The 18,989-nt window shown below is 40.3% G+C and overlaps 1 protein-coding gene across 9 annotated transcripts in view; it reads left to right on the forward strand.

The window, feature by feature from the left end:
* The window catches only part of PSD3 (pleckstrin and Sec7 domain containing 3), a 571,362-nt gene that overhangs the window by 311,435 nt on the left and 240,938 nt on the right, over window positions 1-18,989 (forward strand). For 7 of the 9 annotated variants that reach the window (XM_073798607.1, XM_073798608.1, XM_073798604.1 and 4 more), the window contains one exon: window positions 4,167-4,232. The exons of the other annotated variants lie outside the window; for them this stretch is intronic. In XM_073798607.1, coding sequence (XP_073654708.1) covers window positions 4,167-4,232 — 66 coding nt within the window. The remainder of the gene's footprint in view (window positions 1-4,166; window positions 4,233-18,989) is intronic. 9 annotated transcript variants of the gene reach the window in all.

Genomic DNA, 18,989 nt, shown 5'->3' on the forward strand with positions numbered 1-18,989 from the left:
AACCAGAATTGTTACTTCTTCAAAATTTTGGCCTAATCTTCCTCCCTGGCGTATCCTAAGCCAATGGGCACTTAGATGCCATTATACAGACAGCTGCCTAAAACCGCGCGCTGTACCTGCCACTGCTTATCTCAGAGTCAGCTCACCTTTTCTAAAACAAATTTAATAAAACACAGTATCCAGGTTGTTATTTAAATTTTTAAATTGAACTTATTTTGAAGAAACAATTGTTTTCCCAGTTTAGCCAGGAATTAAAAGGATAATCTTGCATGGAGTGCTGTCAGTTGGATAGATGGACCTTAGCAAGAAGTGATTTGATGATGAGGTGAAGAGAAAGAGAAAACTTAAAAAGCCCTGGGTCTCCACATGGAGCAGCTGGAGTTGTTTTGATGAAGGGCAGGCAGAGCTGAGTAGGCAGCAGCTTCTCAGAGTGTGTTACAGCCCAGCGGAGTAATGGATGGACTTAGAGAGCCACCAGGAACGTTACATCATGTTTACTCAGTTTGATTAAGGAGACAGGAGAGTGAAATGATTTGGAAAGATTGCCAGCAACTATTTTATAAAGGTTTTTCCATTTAAAGAAATTAGCTTCAATCAGAAAATCCACTAATATAGAATAATTCATTTCTCTACCGAAAAACATTCTTGAACTTCATTTTTGGTCAATGTTGAATTTTTATTGTTGCTATTTTAAAGCTTTTTGTTTATTCTAGTTGTTTTAACATTTACCCTCCTCTCACACTTCCCCCAGATAGCGGCATAGTTTTTGTGCTGTAATGCTGCTTTTTCAGAAACACCAGGAAACACCTCGCAAGGAGGTATCTCTGGATGGTGCAGTGCACTATGCCCCTGACCAGTGGAGGCACCTTCTCCTGTGGGTCCTCAGCACCTCACCAGACCACCTGTGGGGAGGCCCCCTCAGCACCTCACCAGACCACCTGTGTGTCCCCTCTGCACCTAATGAGACCACCAGTGGGGAGGTCCCATCCCTTCCCGCTCTTTCCCAGATGAATGAGCTGCTGTGCCTATCCCCACACACTGCCACGTGAGGATGACCACCACGGATGCCACACCTACTCCTGGGGCAAGTCATTTCACCACAGGGTCTCTTAATGCTGGAAGCAACCGGAAGCATTTATTCCTTGAGAGTGCAACATATGTAAGTTGTTACTCTTCTTCCCCTCTTTTTCTTTCTTTTTCTTTCACTTCCAGAAACACAAGTCAAAGGTAAATCTCTATACCCAAAATACTACCTTGAAGGGTTATTTGCATTTCAGGTTGTTAGTCATATGTTGTAGACTTGGGCAAAAAAGTCATCTTTGGAAAGGGTCATGGATTCTGAGATGCCTGACTTTGGATTAGATGGTATTGCTTGTTATTTGCGTGTGACCTCCTCCCTGCCCCTATTCTTAAGGGCGGGAACTATGTCTTGCCCTTATACCTAGTATAATTCCAGGACAAATCAGATATTCAACAAATAATTTGTGAAAGAAATGATTGCAGTTTTATATAAAACCCAGTACTGTGATTTCTGACCATGTGAACACCATGTGACCAACTTGATGTTGTATGCAGAACTGTCAATGTATACATACAACCATCTTTTCTTGTCTTTTATTTTTTTGAGGGGGGATCCATAGTTTTAATCAGATTTTCAGAAGGACCTTTGTTTCCCCCAAATATTGATAGCTATAGACCTAGGACTCTCCCAGAGTGTAGACTTGTACCTTGTTGTTTCAATTAAAATAAACAAAATATTTAGGAGAAAGGATTTTTCTTTCCCCTCTGTACTTTGTTCATTGAGGCCCTGATATGCGCCCAGTCTCTGTGCTGGATTCATGGGTGCAGCCCTTAATAAGACAGACAGAGGCCATGCCCTCTTGGAGCTTAGAATTGGCAGAGAAAACAAATATTGAACCCATGATTATGCAGATCATGAAATGCTTTACTCAAAATTACACACTTATTGTGTTTAGTTACGGAGGGCAGACTTAGTAGATTTGCCATATATGGCGAAAGTCAGAAGCTGGATCAAGGTGAAATCTGAGATGACTTCGTTGGCATTAGCTCTCCTTTGCTGCTTGGGTTTAGCTGCCATGTGGAAATTGGCGGCATTTGGCACCTCGGGGGTCATGGAAAGTCAGGCCTCTGTGCGTGTTTCTTGAGCACTACCTCTACGGTCAGCGCCTTACGTTTGTGGATGAAAAGCCTGGGGACGCGGAGAGGGAGCGGCCGGCGGGGTGCGGGGTGTGGTTTTGCCCGAATCAAAGATGGCCGCCGCGAGTGCAGCCTCGCGTAGTTTCACGTCAGGTTCTGGAGCTGGGGGAGCCTCCGGGTTGCTCTCAGCGCCTCTTCACGAAGCTGGCGTAAGGCAAAGAGGCGCCTCTGGAAGAGGCCAGACGGGGGTAGCTACGCTCTGGGCAGGGGCCGCGTCCACGCCTCCGCTACTAGCTGCTGATCTGGCGGCCTTGCGAGTGTAAGTGGAGAGAGGCTTTGAGGCAGCCGTCTGTGCTCCCAGTGCGTCCCCGTTTCCTCAGCTTCCTTGGCTTTAGGAGTGAAAAGTGAGATTAGGCCCTGGTTGCCCCGACATTGCCCTCGCGCTGTCACTTTCCGGTGGCCAGGCATAGCCAGGAGGTCGGCGGCTGCAGCTTCCACTGCGGACTCTCCACGGTCACACTCGTATTGGCTCAGCGTGTTGGTGCCCGGCTCGGTCCTCCTGGCGCTCACACTCTAGTTGCGGAACTGAATGGACACACGTGAACTGTTGGGTATCAGTTAAAGAGTAATTAAAGGTTAAAAGGTGTGGTCTCATACTGTTAATTAGCAGTGAATGTCGCTTGGCCGTTGGAGCCATCCCCAAATATTTTCTAGCGAAAGTAGCCTCGTATTGCTCAGAACAACCCGTGACCTTTTGTACCTTTCATAAAAACTAATCGCTGCCTTCGTTGTATAGATCATGCACACGTATTATCTTTCCTGGTAAACTGCATGTTATGGAATATATACATATGTAGCTATCGTGAGCCCGCACGAGAATGTTCATAGCAGCATTGCTTATATTAGTGAAACAGTTTAAATGTCCACTTACAGGAGACTGGATGAACAAGTTACATTATTGGACAAATTGCCATACACAGAATGCTAAAAGATGGAAATTAATGAACTAAAACTATTAGTAATATTGATTTAGAGTTCATTAACATAATATTGAGAAAAAAGCAACTTACAGAAAGAGGTATATGGTATACCATAGATAAATAAATGTTTAAACACACAAAAAAAGGTGAAATCTGATAGGATTCATGAGTTCCTACTTTGCTAAAGACTGTGCTAAATATATTGGGGGAAGCAAGGATGACTAAGATGTGCAACCAGCCTTGGAGAAATTCTTAATCTAGTCTAGTGGTTCTCAACTCTGGCTACACATTAAGATCATTTGAGACGAGGGGAGAAAAAGTAGGCAACTGACATATTCTCACTCAGGTAGGAACTCTTAAAATGGTATGGACACTTTGGAGAAAGGTGTTTAACTAAACATACATTTACCCTATGATCCAGCAGTTCAAGAGGAATGAAAGCACGTCACAAGAGTATTCATAGCAGCTTTATTCATAATAGCCCCAAACTGTACACAACCCAGACATCCATCAGCTGGGAATGGGTAAACTATGGTATAGCCTTACAGTGTGATACTCAGTAGAAAGGAGTGGAGTACCAATATACACAACATCATGGAGAAAGAAACCGTAAACCAGTGTATGCAATGCATGATTTTGTTATATGGAATCCTAGTATAGGCAAAACTAACGTACGGTGGAAAATAAAAATCAGAACCATGGTTTACCCTGGGGATGTGAGGATGGGAATTACCTGGAAATGAGCTTGCGGGAACTTTCTGAGGTGATGCTAATATTAAAAAATGTTGGGAAAAGTGTCACTTGCAGAGCTATAAATAAAAATTTGATGTTTTCTTCCTGCTCTCCCCTCTTCTCCCTCAGAAATTTTAACTGGGAATGGGGTCCATATGCATTTTAAAAGCTCCTCCGATGATTCTGATGTCCACTGAGATTTGAACTGTTAAATAGGATAAAGTACAAAAGAAAGCTGTTGTTAACAAATTACCACAAATTTAAACAACACAGATTGATTATCTTACTATTTTGTAGGTCAGAGGTTTGGGTTGGCCTGGATTCTCCTGTTCTGGGTTTCACAAGAACAAAATCAAAGTGCAGGTAGGCCTGTGTTTCTTTCTGGGAACTCTGAGGGTGAATCTACTTACAAGTTCATTCAGGTTGTTGGCAGAAACCAGTTCCATGTGGTCGTAGGACTGAGGTCACTGTTTCCATGTTGGCTGGGGGTCATTCTCAGTTTCTAGAGGCCACCCACATTCCTTGGCTTCTGGACTCTTTCCTCCATCTTCAGACCCAGCAATGATGGGTCAAGTCACTCTTTGTATCTCTGTCACCACAGCTTTCACCTCATTGTTCCTCTGTTCTCTTCTTTTGGCACATCTCCTGAGTGACCGTTCTGCCTTCTTCTTTGCTTTGAAGAGCTTGTTTAATTACGTGAGCCCACCCGGGTAATCCAGAATACTCATCCTATGTTAAGGTCAGCTGATTAGTAACCTTAATCTACCTGCAGAGTTCTATCGCAGCAGCACCTAGATGGACGTTTAGCTAAATAACCAGGGAACGAGAATGCTGGCAGGATGGCGTCTTTAGCATTCTGCCTACAGTAGAGAGTTACATTGAAAATGCTGGGGTTTCAGAATAAAGAGAAAAGACTTTCAACAGGAGAGCCTCCAGGGAGCCTCTTTCGAGGAGGTGGCGTTTAGTCACTCAAGGCAGTTCTAATGGATGCTGCAGAGCCAGAATAGGAGAAAGAACTGGAGGTGGGCTAATAGTTTGAGTGCCAGCGTGGAGAAAGGAAGCGCGACAAAGTGTGATCCCCTCAGAGCAGCCTTTATTCCATAAACGCACTCCGTGTGTGTTAGTTATTATTTACACTGAGTCATTCAGGCCACTGTCAGATTAACATCAGATATTTTTAGATCAAAGTAGAAAAATAGGAGGAATGTCAAAAAGTTACCCACTTAATGGATAGAAATATTTTTAAAAGGACTGGGGGAATTTCATAATGTGATTTATCTTTCACCTTCTGTCTGGCTGTTAGAACCCAGTAGAATTACATGTGAAAGTCCAAAAAGTTATTTAAGTATTTCCAAGCACTTTAAAACTCCATATCTACTGATGAAAACCAGAGAATGTGGCCTTCCTTTATATGCCCCCACAGTATGTACCTCTCTGACCATTTTTAGTGGACTTTGTACCCTAAAGTACAAAGCTTGGTTGGATGATGACATCAGTACCATTGCAGCTTCTGTGGAGAGATGCTGTGGCCTAGTGGCATCTATCTAAAAACTGCAGCCTTATCAACTGATTTTTATAATAATCCACATAAAGGAAAAATGCTTTTTGTAAGCATTAAGCATTAACTACTCTATACCACTTACCTTCTTTTTTACTTTATTTATAAGCTGTTAGAAAGGATTGTGTATACATTTTTATTTTGAAAGGCAGGCATGCATCTCTACAAAAAGTCTTAACAATACTTCCTGCCAACCTTTTAAAAATACAAAGGTTTTAACTGCCTGTGGTCATTTTTATTCACCCTTCTAAAGGATGTGTACATAAGGGCTAAAATACTGAAATCAGCAAGCTAGTTATTTTATTTTATTTTTATTTTTTGCTAAAGCTGGATATGAGAAATAGAGTTCAAAAGGGAAGGCTTGGTGGCAAAAAGCTGAGGCGTCTTTTAATGAGGATCAACAAATTACGCTCTTCTTTGATGACTTGCAGTTTGCTCTTTAAACTTCTGGAGCAACTAAGCATTCCAAACCTGTGAAAGTCTTTCCAAACCTGTCTTCCTATCCCTTGCCAGGGTTTGTTTTCTTTCCTTCTCTTCCCACCTTGCACCCACCCCTGAAGAGTTGGTCATGATGATCAGAGGCCTGCTAAAGGAAGCCCATCCTTTCTTGGAGTTGCTTTGTGCGTTCTGAGTAAGTAGTGAATAGGCAACTCGACAGCAGTTGACTGAGCTGTCTGCACCTGCACAGGAAGCCCTGCTTTCTTCACCATGCTGCCATCCTGCCATGATCCCTGCTGCCTGGTGTTCTGGTTAAAGCTTTGTACTTTCATATTCAAAGATACGGGGAACTGTTTCTGATTTCATCTTTTTCCATTCATTTTCCCACCTTAATATGCTAAAATATATTTTCTGATAGCTCTAAGAGATTGCTGTTGTTTCACTTATTTTTTCCTCTTCATATTTCCACAATGCTGTTGACTTTCAGGATATATATATATATATATTTTGCCTCTCTACTGTATCAGTTTCATGTTTTTCTTTAGGAAAAATTGAATTAAAAACATGTGAAAACAAACCTTTAGAAACTCAGGCAGTTTCTTCAGGTTCTTAGGTTCTTATATTTTCCTTGTTTGTAACACTGAATTAAAAGCTTACTGTAAAGATCCTTCCAGTGCTGTTAACTTCCATTAAGTGGTATAAGTACTCTGGGTTTTTTTTGCCGTACGCGGGCCTCTCACCGCTGCGGCCCCTCCTGTTGTGGAGCACAGACTCCGGACAACGTGCAGGCCCAGCGGCCACGGCTCACAGGCCCAGCCGCTCCGCGGCACGTGGGACCCTCCTGGACCGGGACATGAACCTGCGCCCCCCGCATCGGCAGGCGGACTCCCAACCACTGCACCACCAGGGAAGCCCAGTGTCAGTACTCTTATAGGTACCCACATATATTTTCATGAAAAGGTCAAATTCAGATTTATGTTGTTTTTATGTTATTATTAAAAAGTAGAGAATTATTTGGCGATATTTGCATCTGAGGAGAACTTTTCAACCTTAAAAAGTCAGTAGATTTCTAAACTTCACTTTATTTCCTGTGAGCAAAGGAGGCTATGAGCTGGCAATTCTGAGACTGTATAACTTTATGCATATACTAGGATTAACAAATAAGCAAATAAAGTATACATGATGAGAGCCAGGTTTCTCTCTATAGGAGAAAGAAATTACAAATCAGGAAAAGAAGGAAGGTTAAAATGAACCTGTGGTGTTAGATTGGAATTGGAGTTATAAGTGTGTATTCATAGTTTCTAATGTGTAGACGGATACAGAGGTGTACTGAGTGATAGGTGTGAGTCAGTGTACAGACAGAGGTTTCCTAGCTCTGCCTGCTGAGAGTTTCTAGAAACAATGACACCCAGTAGCCATGACCAGTCTAGCGTCCAGACCTGGGTTTCTAAATACCATTCGCCAATAAAAGGACCAGGGCTCCTTGGAGAAGTGTTTGGCTCTAGGTCTGGGGCAGGGAAAATACAAGAGGCACAGAACATCTGTGGTGCCAGAAACCTACGTAAGTGCTCAGGAAAGGGGAGACCTGCCGAAAGGGCACTCTGGCCATCTGGAGGGGCTGCGAATGGCCAAGCCTGGGCAGTTAGAGCAGAGAGTGATAGTCTTGGATTATGCCCTATGGAGCAAGAAGGGACAGCTTTTTCTTACAGAAGAATTTCAGTTAATACCTATAAAAGCAAAGAGGGAAATAGAATATCACCATTAGGCAAATACCACAGTAATTCTTGAACACAAGGTCCAGTGATGGGTGCTCAAATTTGTGGTGAAAGTTTGAGGAGAAACAGGATATTTGCATAGTCTCAAATTGTCTCTTCCAGATATTAACTACAAAGGGAAAAATAGGAATTTTACAGTGTAGACACCAGCACATACCACCTTAACCAAGTGATCAGGGTTACCCTGCCAGTGGTAAGACGTAGATGTCACAAAGCCTGTGATATGACACGCTGAGAAGGACACAGCATCACTTCTGTGCTGTCCTGCCTCAAATGCCTAACCTCACTGTGAACATGAGAAAACACCAAGCACACTCTAACTGAGGACTATGCCACACTATAACCGATCAGCCCTCCTCGGAGTGTCACGACCATGAAAGACCGAGCAACTGTCACAGATTGGGAGAACCAAGAAAACACAACTACTAAATAGAGCATAGGATCCTGGATAGGGTCCTGGAATAGAAAAGGACATTAATGGAAAACCTGGTGAAATTCAAATAAGATTGGTAGTTTAGTTAATAATACAGTACCAATGTTAATTTCCTGGTTTAGATAATTATAGTACAGTTATATAAGATGTTAACATCAAGGGAAGGCTGGATGAAGGGTATACAGGAACTCTGTACCATTTGTACAACTTTTTTGTAAGTCTAAAATTATTTCAAAATAAGAAGGATGCTGGATACTTAAATGTACAAAGGTGTGTGTTCAAGGACATTAATTATTGTTGACTATAGCAAGAAATTAAAAATAACACAGATGTCCATACTCAGGGATTAGGTAAATTATGTTATATTCATGTAGTTAAGAGTTATTAGAAAGAACCACGTAGCACGGTGTGTACCTGATATGGATGTCACAGTGAGGAGAGGGGTGCAGGGCGTGTCAGCATGACCCCGCCCCACTTTGTCTGCCTGGACTCTCATCCCATCTCCAACACTTAGCGTGAATTCTGTGACCCTTGGGAAAATTATTCCTCTTTTCGCTGTTCATCAGTTTCCTCATCTGTAAATTGGGAATAATAATAGTATCAAGTTATGGACTGGCTGCAAAGATTAAATGTGAAAACCCCTATAAAGCACTCAGGATAATACTTAACATATAGTATTGATAAAATATTAATACTTTATTATTTTCTAGGAGTAAATGGGGAAAACCCCCAATATAACATTAAGTATCAAACAATGCCATTTCTGTTAATAAAAATCTTGTGTGTATGAATCTTGGAGATTAGATACTAATGTGTTTAATGGTGGTAGTGTTGGAGGTGGGCAGTAAATCAGGGAAATTCCACTTTCTGAGTTAAATATTTAAAGTTTTCCATAAAGTACACAGTTAGAGAAGTATACATGGCAGCTTTTTAATAGAAGCCTGCTATTAAATAGAAATTATTAAGAAACGAAAATGGTATCTCTCAGGCTAACAGAATTGGGTAGTCATTCTAGATGGGGGTCCAAAATCATATGACTTGGCATCTTCATAGTGGAAAGTACAAGGGCCTGACTCTGCTCTTGGCCAGTATCTATAATTGCCTGGAACATGATTCTTAATTTGGAAAGTGAAGAACTTAATGACTCCAGCCTATAATTCTAGGCTGTGAAAGGTTATTGTGAGAATGGGTGTAACAAGCTCTTTGTCTTTGTGGGAAATGAACCAAAAGGCCTAAATTGTGGAGTTGAGCCAGAAATAAGTAATTCTGATAATTTTCATTAGAATGATTTAAACCCTGGAATAGAGCACCAAAATGATGTACTCTCCAGGCTTATAGTTATAAATAGGATAGATTTCAATTGCTTTTTGACCCCTGCGTCAAAAAGCCCTCCCGAGTTATGGTGGGGGCCAGAATTCACTACTATCTTAACAGAAGCCTTCTATATTTATGTATAGCATAGACAGAATATATAGAAATGGACATGTAAGTAACTACATATTTTTAGAGATATGCCTATGTTCATAATTTGGCTATGACATCAGTTTTTTTGTGATTATAAAGGTTTTTGTTTTTGGTTTTTTTTCCCGATGCTTGCTTCAATGCTGGTGGTTCTTTGTAGTGCTGGAGCTCTAAGCCTGGCCATTCTGATTTAAGTGTGTAGAGGTCTCTGCAGCAGACTGAAGACCCATCTGTCTTTGTGATTTTGAACTGCACAGGGTTTCTGAAAGGACCATGAGTGGAACTAGGATGAAGTGTCAAGTGTAAGTGTATGCTAGGAATGTAGGAAGACCATTCCAAGAAATGAGAATAAGAGGTAAAGTGATCTGCTGTTCTCTTGCATTTGTAATTCTCTTTCATATCTTCCCTATGAATAGGCCTCTCAAAGTTGAATCACCAAAGCTTTCCAAGGAAAAAAGTGATAATGTTGAAAGCATATTTTCCTCATTTGACTCTTGGTAATGTTTTAACACATCTTTTATCCTTTTTTCCTTTAATACTTTTGTTTAAATATACAATACTGGTTGACCTGCTATTTTAAAATCATTTAGATTTCATTTACATTCCACATTTTCCTTTGGGACGGCACCTGCTTTTTCCTTCTGTTTGCAGTCTTCACTGATTCATCTATGGTAACTGGATGTCAGAGCATTTTCCTTTTATGATTAAGTTAGATGCAGTGCATTGAAGCCCATATCGTTATACTGTAATCTCTGGAGAGCTTAAAGTAGATGAGAGAGGGGAACCCAAAATTTATTGTGCCACGAATACCGGTAGATAATTTTAGCACAAAATTGGGTTTTAGAATATTCCATTTTAAAGGTACTGCTATATACAGCAAGTGCCTACTTGTAAGTGTAGAGACTATACATTGAGTAGCACAGTTCCAGCGTTTGTGGAGTTTTCCATGTTTTCCCAAATACTTTGGTTTCTTAAATTCTAGGATTTTAATATCAGATAAAATTGACGCGCTGCAGTGGACACTGCTCTGAAGGTGGATCATGACAGTAACAAGCTTCAGGGAAAGAGCAGTGGACTCTTGGAGTCACACCATCTTGGGTGAAGTTCTGACCCTGCTATTTACTGGCTTGTGACATTGGGCCAATTAATGAAGCTTTCTGAGGCTCCTTTCTCCAAGTGCAAAATGGAGATAACGTTACTTCCTTTGAACAGTTGTTATAAGGATTAAATTAGGTTGCATATGTCAAAATGTTTAGCACATCCTCTGGCTTCTAACTAGTATCTACAAGCCTTTCCCCCAACCTGACTTGTTCTAGTCTACTTTTTGCTCAGCGTTTTCTAAGATTTAACACACAGACAACAGAAAACATTCTTTAATGTATTTGGGTCTGAACATTTTTATGAGTTTTCACTCTTCCTTTCATTGCTTTATTCATTGTTCACTGTGCAGAACATCTTTCTGGAGAATGAGATCAGCCCTCTGCCCTAAGGAGGCACTCAAGCTGGTTCACACTTAGGAGACACTGGGGGAGGCCCAAAGCAGAGAGAGCTGGACCCCACGGGGGCTACAAGGTGTGGGTGCATTATGGCCAGCTTCACAGGGGAGGTGGAAGTGATGTCTAAGCAAAATCAGGAGGAATCGGAGACAGAGTAGAAGGGATGGAGGGAGTAATGTGCTCACTGGCTCTGTGGATGCATGAGAGAGAGGATTTCCAGGTGACTCCTGGGATTTAGTGTCTGATGGTGCTGTTTCTCTGAAATTAGGAATGCAGGAGCACTTTTATTAGAGCTGGAGGTAATGTTAAAGGTGGTCTAGTCTGATATCCCTGAATTTTTAGGTGAGAAAACCGAGGAACTTGTAAGGGTTGGCTCAAAGAAGAGCTGAGGCTTGTTCAGGGTCGCTCAGTTCAACTCTCCCTGCTTTAATAGGAGTGCAGTGATTTGATTGCTGAAAGAGGCCCTAAAAAATAGGACTCAAGGTATGCTGCGTTCTACTTGAGAATTTTACACATGAAACAGCACGGCATTTCTGTCTCTGTAGCAAGAGAAGGTCACTGCAAGCTGTCAGAATTGAGGGGGAATAGTGAAGTGGAAAAAGGGTACAGCTGAGGTCAGAATTCTTAGGAGAGAGTGACTGGGTTGCCAAAACCTGGTGCTGGTAGAAGCAGTGTGGGGATCCAGACTGAGTGAACACAGCAGGAGCCATCAGCTTAGGGCCAGTCAGAGATCAGAGTCGGGAACAGAAGACAGTAAGCAGAGGCACACTGCGTGGATGAGGAGTCGGCCCAGAGACACCGCCTGGACAGCAGCTGTGGAGTGACCTGAGGTCGGACGCCTCCTGAGGGCTGGCCGGCCTCCACTGCTCTTGCACATTTGGCTGATAGCTCACACCTTGCACTTTTGTTCCTCTGAGCTTTTTCATGAAGAAGAATGTTACCAAGCACTCTGTTATCCCAGATTTGATGTTACATTATGAGCGGTGTCTTAAAATTTCTTTTGGAAAGAACCTGTGTTCTAAAATTAGCTGATAGTGTTAACTCCGTCTGATGTCTTATATTCTTTAAAAATATTTGGCTTATACTTTTGCTACTAAAAAATGGAATAACTTAGAGTTCTATGACTATGTTTATTAATGGTGCAAGATACGGTATTTATAAAGTGGACCCCTTATCTGTAGACTATTAGACACATGAAAAATGGAAGTTTAAAAAATAAATCTCAAAGTATATCATCCTCTTCTTCATATCCAACCCTGTAATAAAACACAGGTGTTTTAGGACATTTTATGGTTCACCACAGAGTTCAAACAAATGCACTGTATTTACGTTTGATGTTTTCCAGGTTTGCCCAGCCCTCTGTTTCTTTAAATACTCATGGTATTTCAACAGTGAGCCTATAACTAATAATTAAGCAAAGGAACACCCATTTTTTCCCCTTATATATCCTAGTCTTCTTTCTTCCACAAAGATTTGTTTATTGCCTAAAGCCTTTATTTCTGCTGGAGAGTCATGTGCCTTCTTGTTACTGTTTATAACTGAGCATAGTTTTCAATCTAACTTGAGTTTTTCAGTTGTTTAATATTTTCTTTCTTAAAGATATTTATCACTAAATTTTCATCCATTTGAAGTTTTCCTAGTTTTCCTTATGTGCCTTCCAAAATGATTTTTGAACATTGAACTTATTTATTAATTAAATCACCAGGTAAAATCAGCATTTAGTTTGAGCTGTTCTGAATAATCTGTGATACCTAGGTGCCTAAGGATCTTCTTAAAAGGAAAAAAACCATCCTTAGGGTAGTTTTTATCTTACAAATATATTAAAAGACACAATTTTAGAAAAAAAATGACTAACATTTCTTATAGAACCCTTTTGGGGGGTTGGTTAGAGAATTCCTATTTTTGAGTAGAGCTTAATCTTGTCTGCTTCTTAGCAATCCAAGAAAACCATTTCTGGAAAATGATCAGTTCATTAAAGGCTAATCAGCCCTTTAACCCATGTGATGTTCATATGTCTCTCATGGGGTCATCCTTCTAGTGTCTAGTGTGAGTTTTCATTTTGGAGCTGAGAGAAAGGTGCCCTTTTGGCATTCAAACCTATTCATGCTGTTGTTTAATCTGTGATGAAATTTACATTTCCAATAGTGATTAGAGTTTTCCAAGTTTAATGTGCAGTGTGTTTGGTAGGCACCCTTTATAATACGGGTTTCTGTGTGGATTCAAATGTATCGTCTGCTGGATTGTATCCCCAGAAAAAGCAGCTATGTCCAGTTAAACATGGTAGACCAGCCCTGTTGATCTTGATAATGTGCATGTTATCTAATCATAGACCATTAGAGTTAGACGTCAGCCTTGAGATGCTCCTGGTGAACCCCTTCATTTGACAAATGAGAAAACAGGTTTCCGAGAGCAATAGTGACCTGTTCAAGACTCTGGTTAGTGTGGACATGTGAAGCCAGAATTGAGACGAGTAAAGGTAATTTTCCTTCCCACTGCCATGGTTTTCGCACACGCCAGGATACCTCCAATTAGACGTATCATGCAAAATCGGTTACTAGAAAGTCAGGATCATTGTCTGTGATGCACATGCTGAGACAGGGAATGAACACTCAGGTCCTGGTTTACTGGGCTTTGCCAGTGACCCGAAGTCAGGGATTCATATTTCCCGATTCCCATTCCGTTGCCCTCCTCCCAATATCACATTGATTTAAGACTTTTAAAATCAAGCAAAGATAGCTTTTAATATTTTTCACCTGTAGGTAGAAAAATATTACAAGCAGTTTCTCTTGGTCACCAGTTTGAGTAGAAGGAGCAGTACTAGTAACATGTGATAAGGCTCTGTGCAGGGGGCCACACACATCGAACAATAAGAAATCGGATTCAAGCAGATCAAAATCAAAGTTAAAAGTTAACCCCATGGTATGAGATTAGTTTTGTGTGTCTTTTTTTAACTAAAGTTCAGTGATATCATAGCTATAAAATTAGAAAAGGCAAAATAGACCTGTACCCTGGGAAAAAAATTTTAAATATCAATACATACTTTTTATCCCTCTCAAACCGATATCTGCAAGACTGATTTATAGTCTTACACACCTCATAAAGCCGTACACTTTTTGAGTAATGCATTGAAAATACCTGAGTTCAAACAAGAGTTCCATCATTTTCTAACAGTGAGCCCTAATTTTCTCATTTGTGAACTAATACAGTGTTTCTCAACTCTATGCATGTTAGGATTGTCTGGGGCAACAATATAAAGGCAACACAAGGCAAACTAAGGAGGTAGTACAAGCCCCCACCCCCAGAAAGCTCTGATTCTAATTGATCTGGGTTGGGACTGGTATTGTTTTTAAAGCTCCCTGGGTGATTCTAATGGACTGAGCCACTAGGCCAGATAACTTTGAAGTCCCTTTAAAGTTCTCATATTCTGCAATTTTGAGAAGTTTTAATGTCATTTAGTCCAACAGCTCACTCAGCATAACCATCCCTGGGTATTTGAAAAGCAGTCTCTAGTTTTTGTGTCAACATTCATGTTGAAAGAATACTCATTATCATCAGAATCTTATTATTCTTTAAAAGTTTTTCCGGATAAACAGGCAAATTTTCCTTGGGGAAACAGATAATAAATCTAATTCCTAATATATCTGATGACCTTTCTGATATATGAAGATTACTCTTATGATTCAGCCAAGTTGTCTCTTAGGGCAAAATACCCCCAATTTTTCATCTCTGTTCATGTGACATTATTTCTATATCCCAGCATCCTGCTTATCCTGCTCTAGGGATAAACTGGGTTGCCATCATCTCTGTGAAGTGTGTTCCCCAGAAGTGAACACAGTCCCTTGATGATCAGAGTAAGAAGCCTAGAGGGCTTTGGTGATTGTCCTCCTGTTAGGCTCTTACTGAGTCCCTAGTTTGGATAAATAGCTAATTATTTACCGATACTCACTGATCTATAGATACTACCCCAAGCAATCTACAGATTCAATGCAATCCCTATCAAACTACCACTGGCATTTTTCACAGAGCTAGAAAAACAAATCTCACAATTTGTATGGAAACACAAGAGACCCCGAATAGCCAAAGCAATCTTGAGAATGAAAAACAGAGCTGGAGGAATCAGGCTCCCTGACTTCGGACTATACTACAAAGCTACAGTAATCAAGACAGTATGGTACTGGCATCAATGGAACAGGATAGCAAGCCCAGAGATAAACCCATGCACATATGGTCACCTTATCTTTGATAAAGGAGGCAAGAATATACAGTGGAGAAAAGACAGCCTCTTCAATAAGTGGTGCTGGGAAAACTGGACAGGTACAAGTAAAAGTATGAGATTAGAGCACTCCCTAACACCATATGCAAAAATAAGCTCAAAATGGATTAAAGATCTAAATGTAAGGACAGAAACTATCAAACTCATAGAGGAAAACATAGGCATAACACTCTATGACATAAATCACAGCAAGATCCTTTTTGACCCACCTCCTAGAGAAATGGAAATAAAAACAAAAATAAACAAATGGGACCTAATGAAATTTCAAAGCTTTTGCACAGCAAAGGAAACCATGAACAAGATGAAAAAACAACCCTCAGAATCGGAGAAAATATTTGCAAGTGAAACAACCGACAAAGGATTAATCTCCAAAATTTACATGCAGCTCAATACCAAAAAAACAAACAACCCAATCCAAAAATGGGCAGAAGACCTAAATAGACATTCCTCCAAAGAAGATATACGGATTGCCAACAAATACATGAAAGAATGCTCAACATCATTAATCATTAGAGAAATGCAAATCAAAACTACAATGAGATATCATCTCACACTGGTCAGAATGGCCATCTTCAAAAAATCTGCAAACAATAAATGCTGGAGAGGGTGTGGAGAAAAGGGAACACTCTGGCACTACTGGTGGGAATGTAAATTGATACAGCCACTATGGAGAACAGTATGGAGGTTCCTTAAAAAACTAAACATAGAACTACCATACGACCCAGCAATTCCACTACTGGGCATATACCCTGAGAAAACCATAATTCAAAAAGAGTCATGTAGCAAAATATTCATTGCAGCTCTATTTACAATAGCCAGGAGATGGAAGCAACCTAAGTGTCCATCATCAGATGAATGGATAAAGAAGATGTGGCACATATATACAATGGAATATTACTCAGCCATAAAAAAAAACGAAATTGAGTTATTTGTAGTGAGTTGGATGGACCTAGAGTCTGTAAGTCAGAAAGAGAAAAACAAATACCGTATGCTAACACATATATATGGAATCTAAGAAAAAAAAAAGGTCATGAAGAACCTAGGGGTAAGACAGGAATAAAGACACGGACCTACTAGAGAATGGACTTGAGGATATGGAGAGGGGGAAGGGTAAGCTGTGACAAAGTGAGAGAGTGGCATGGACGTATATACACTACGAAACGTAAAATCGATAGCTAGGGGGAAGCAGCCGCATAGCACAGGGCGATCAGCTCGGTGCTTTGTGACCACCTAGAGGGGTGGGATAGGAAGGGTGGGAGGGAGGGAGACTCAAGAGGAAAGAGATATGGGAACATATGTATACGTATAACTGATTCACTTTGTTATAAAGCAGAAACTAACACACCATTGTAAAGCAATTATACTCCAATAAAGATGTTAAAAAAAAAAAGAATGTTAACTTCTAAGTACCTTGCCACCGCCAAGTTCTTTCCATTCTATGTAAATATTCTAATAAGAGTATATTTATACCAATCACTTTAATGTAATATATCCAAATAAAACAGTCTTCAGCCCCTTAGACCTATTTCTAAAGTAATAAGAAAGCCAGGGGATTTCTCATTTATTTTATTCTAAATCACAAATACTATTGAATTTTCACAAGAAAATAGCCTTTTTATTTTATAGCGGTACATGCATATGTACATAAAATAAAGTAATTTAGGTTTTATTCATTCATCTGTCACCTCAGAGTCTGAGGGAGTCTGGTTTGAACATTGATGTATTTCACAGAATTCTAGAACTCTAGAGTTTAAGCCTTGTGACTCATAAAGTCAATTACCCTTGCTTCATATGGGTGGAAGTCCGGGGTTGAAGAAGTTATGTGGAGGGATAAGGTTTCTGCTTATACTTAAATAGGTAAACTAGATTATAGGAGATGTGCTCAAGTTTGTTATAGTTACATGCCGTTTTAAGAAACCTGGAGTATTTCAGAAGCTGCTTTCCATAAAAACAATTTATATGCTAATTTTGTTTATTTATTCTTCAAAGTAGATTTTTAATGAATTCTGCTAGACAATCTTTGTTTAATTTGCCAAATAAATTTCCTGAAACATAATTTTATTATTCAGATGGGTGTTCCTTAAATTGACTCAAACAGAAAGTTTCTGACTACACTGAAAAATCATTTGAAGAACCCTTGTTGATATCCAATAATCCTTTGTGTTCTCACAGTTTCATCAGCCTGAAAAATCTGTACTGATTCTCTTTATGAATATTATTTTTTAGTCCTTGTCTGATTCATTCTGAAAGGTCAGTCTTTCTGTGTAAGGCTTATACAAGGGAGCTTGCCAGTAAAAACCGTGCTGCAGGGGCATAGAAACAATTTCAGAGAAAAATTGACCTTGTAAACCCTACTGTCCATCTGATTGCTTTTAGCTTCAGATATGTTTGTATGACTATAACAGAATATAAAGTATACAGGCTGCAAATGAAGCATTTCTGTCCTCTGTGAATCTTAGCCTGGAGAGCAGTATATTTGCCCGGGCTCATCTGCGGTCCATTCGCCAGCTCAGCTTAGTTTTTTCTTGAACTAGTGTTGTGAGCAGCTCAGCCATCGGTTGTGATTGTGTATGCTAAGGCTTGGTGGTCAGTATTACTCTCTAGATTACTGGCTTTAGGGGTATAAAGAAAAGCATAGTCTTTGATGTGAAGATCAGATTTTCCCTTTAACAGCAAAGGCTTCCCTTTAACAGCAGAATTTTAAGTTTTCGTCTCAAATGAGGAGTGTTGCTTTTGTAGTACAGAAGGACTTCATAATGACACCGCTTTTCTTTAGAAGCCTTTGATTTTTAGTTTTTGTGTGTGTGTGTGTGTGTGTTTTGGGTTTTTTTTTTGTGGTACGTGGGCCTCTCACTGTTTTGGCCTCTCCCGTTGCGGAGCACAGGCTCCGGACGCGCAGGCTTAGCGGTCATGGCTCAGGGGCCCACCCTTTCCGCGGCATGTGGGATCTTCCCGGACTGGGGCACGAACCTGTGTCCCCTGCATCGGCAGGCAGACCCTCAACCACTGCGCCACCAGGGAAGCCCTGTTTTTAGTTTTAGGAAGAATGATTTAACACCTAACAAAACTTCAGAATGAGAAATTATTATCTTCCTTTCCTTTTGTTGACTTTCATTGTTACAGTCATAGATTCATACACTTAAATCAGAAGGGGGAGGCTTGAAGATACCTAACCCAGTCACCTCCTTTTATAGATGACACTGCCCAGTTACTGTGCATTTGTTTCTTTTACGTCTTCCCGGGACAGGGAAAGCTCCATGAGGGCAGGGACTTGCTTTACCTTGGTGGCTGCTGTATCCGCAGCTGGTACACATTCAGGTTCCAAGCACTGAAGAACCTAGGACGTGGGGAGAGAAAAGGCTGAACCAGGACTGTCCAGTCAGTGAGCAAAATCTGACCCAGTAACTTTATCTGCTGACTACAAATTTTGTGCCTTTTTCATGATGTAAAAAAAAAAAAAAAAAAAAAAAAATTGGGAATCTTAATTATTTGGGAGCTTTAATCTGTAAAAGATGAGAATCATATACAGTTTATATTTATTGGGTACTGTTTTTCATACGTATAAACTACTTATTTCTTTGAACCCACATAGTCTGTAACTCATGATTGAAGGTATTTTTAATCCATATTTTTTTATAGATGAATAAACTTGGGCCTTGAAAGATTAATTTACCAGGGGTTATGCA

This window comes from Tursiops truncatus, chromosome 21 (genome assembly GCF_011762595.2).
Source record: "Tursiops truncatus isolate mTurTru1 chromosome 21, mTurTru1.mat.Y, whole genome shotgun sequence".
Taxonomy (NCBI): domain Eukaryota; kingdom Metazoa; phylum Chordata; class Mammalia; order Artiodactyla; family Delphinidae; genus Tursiops; species Tursiops truncatus.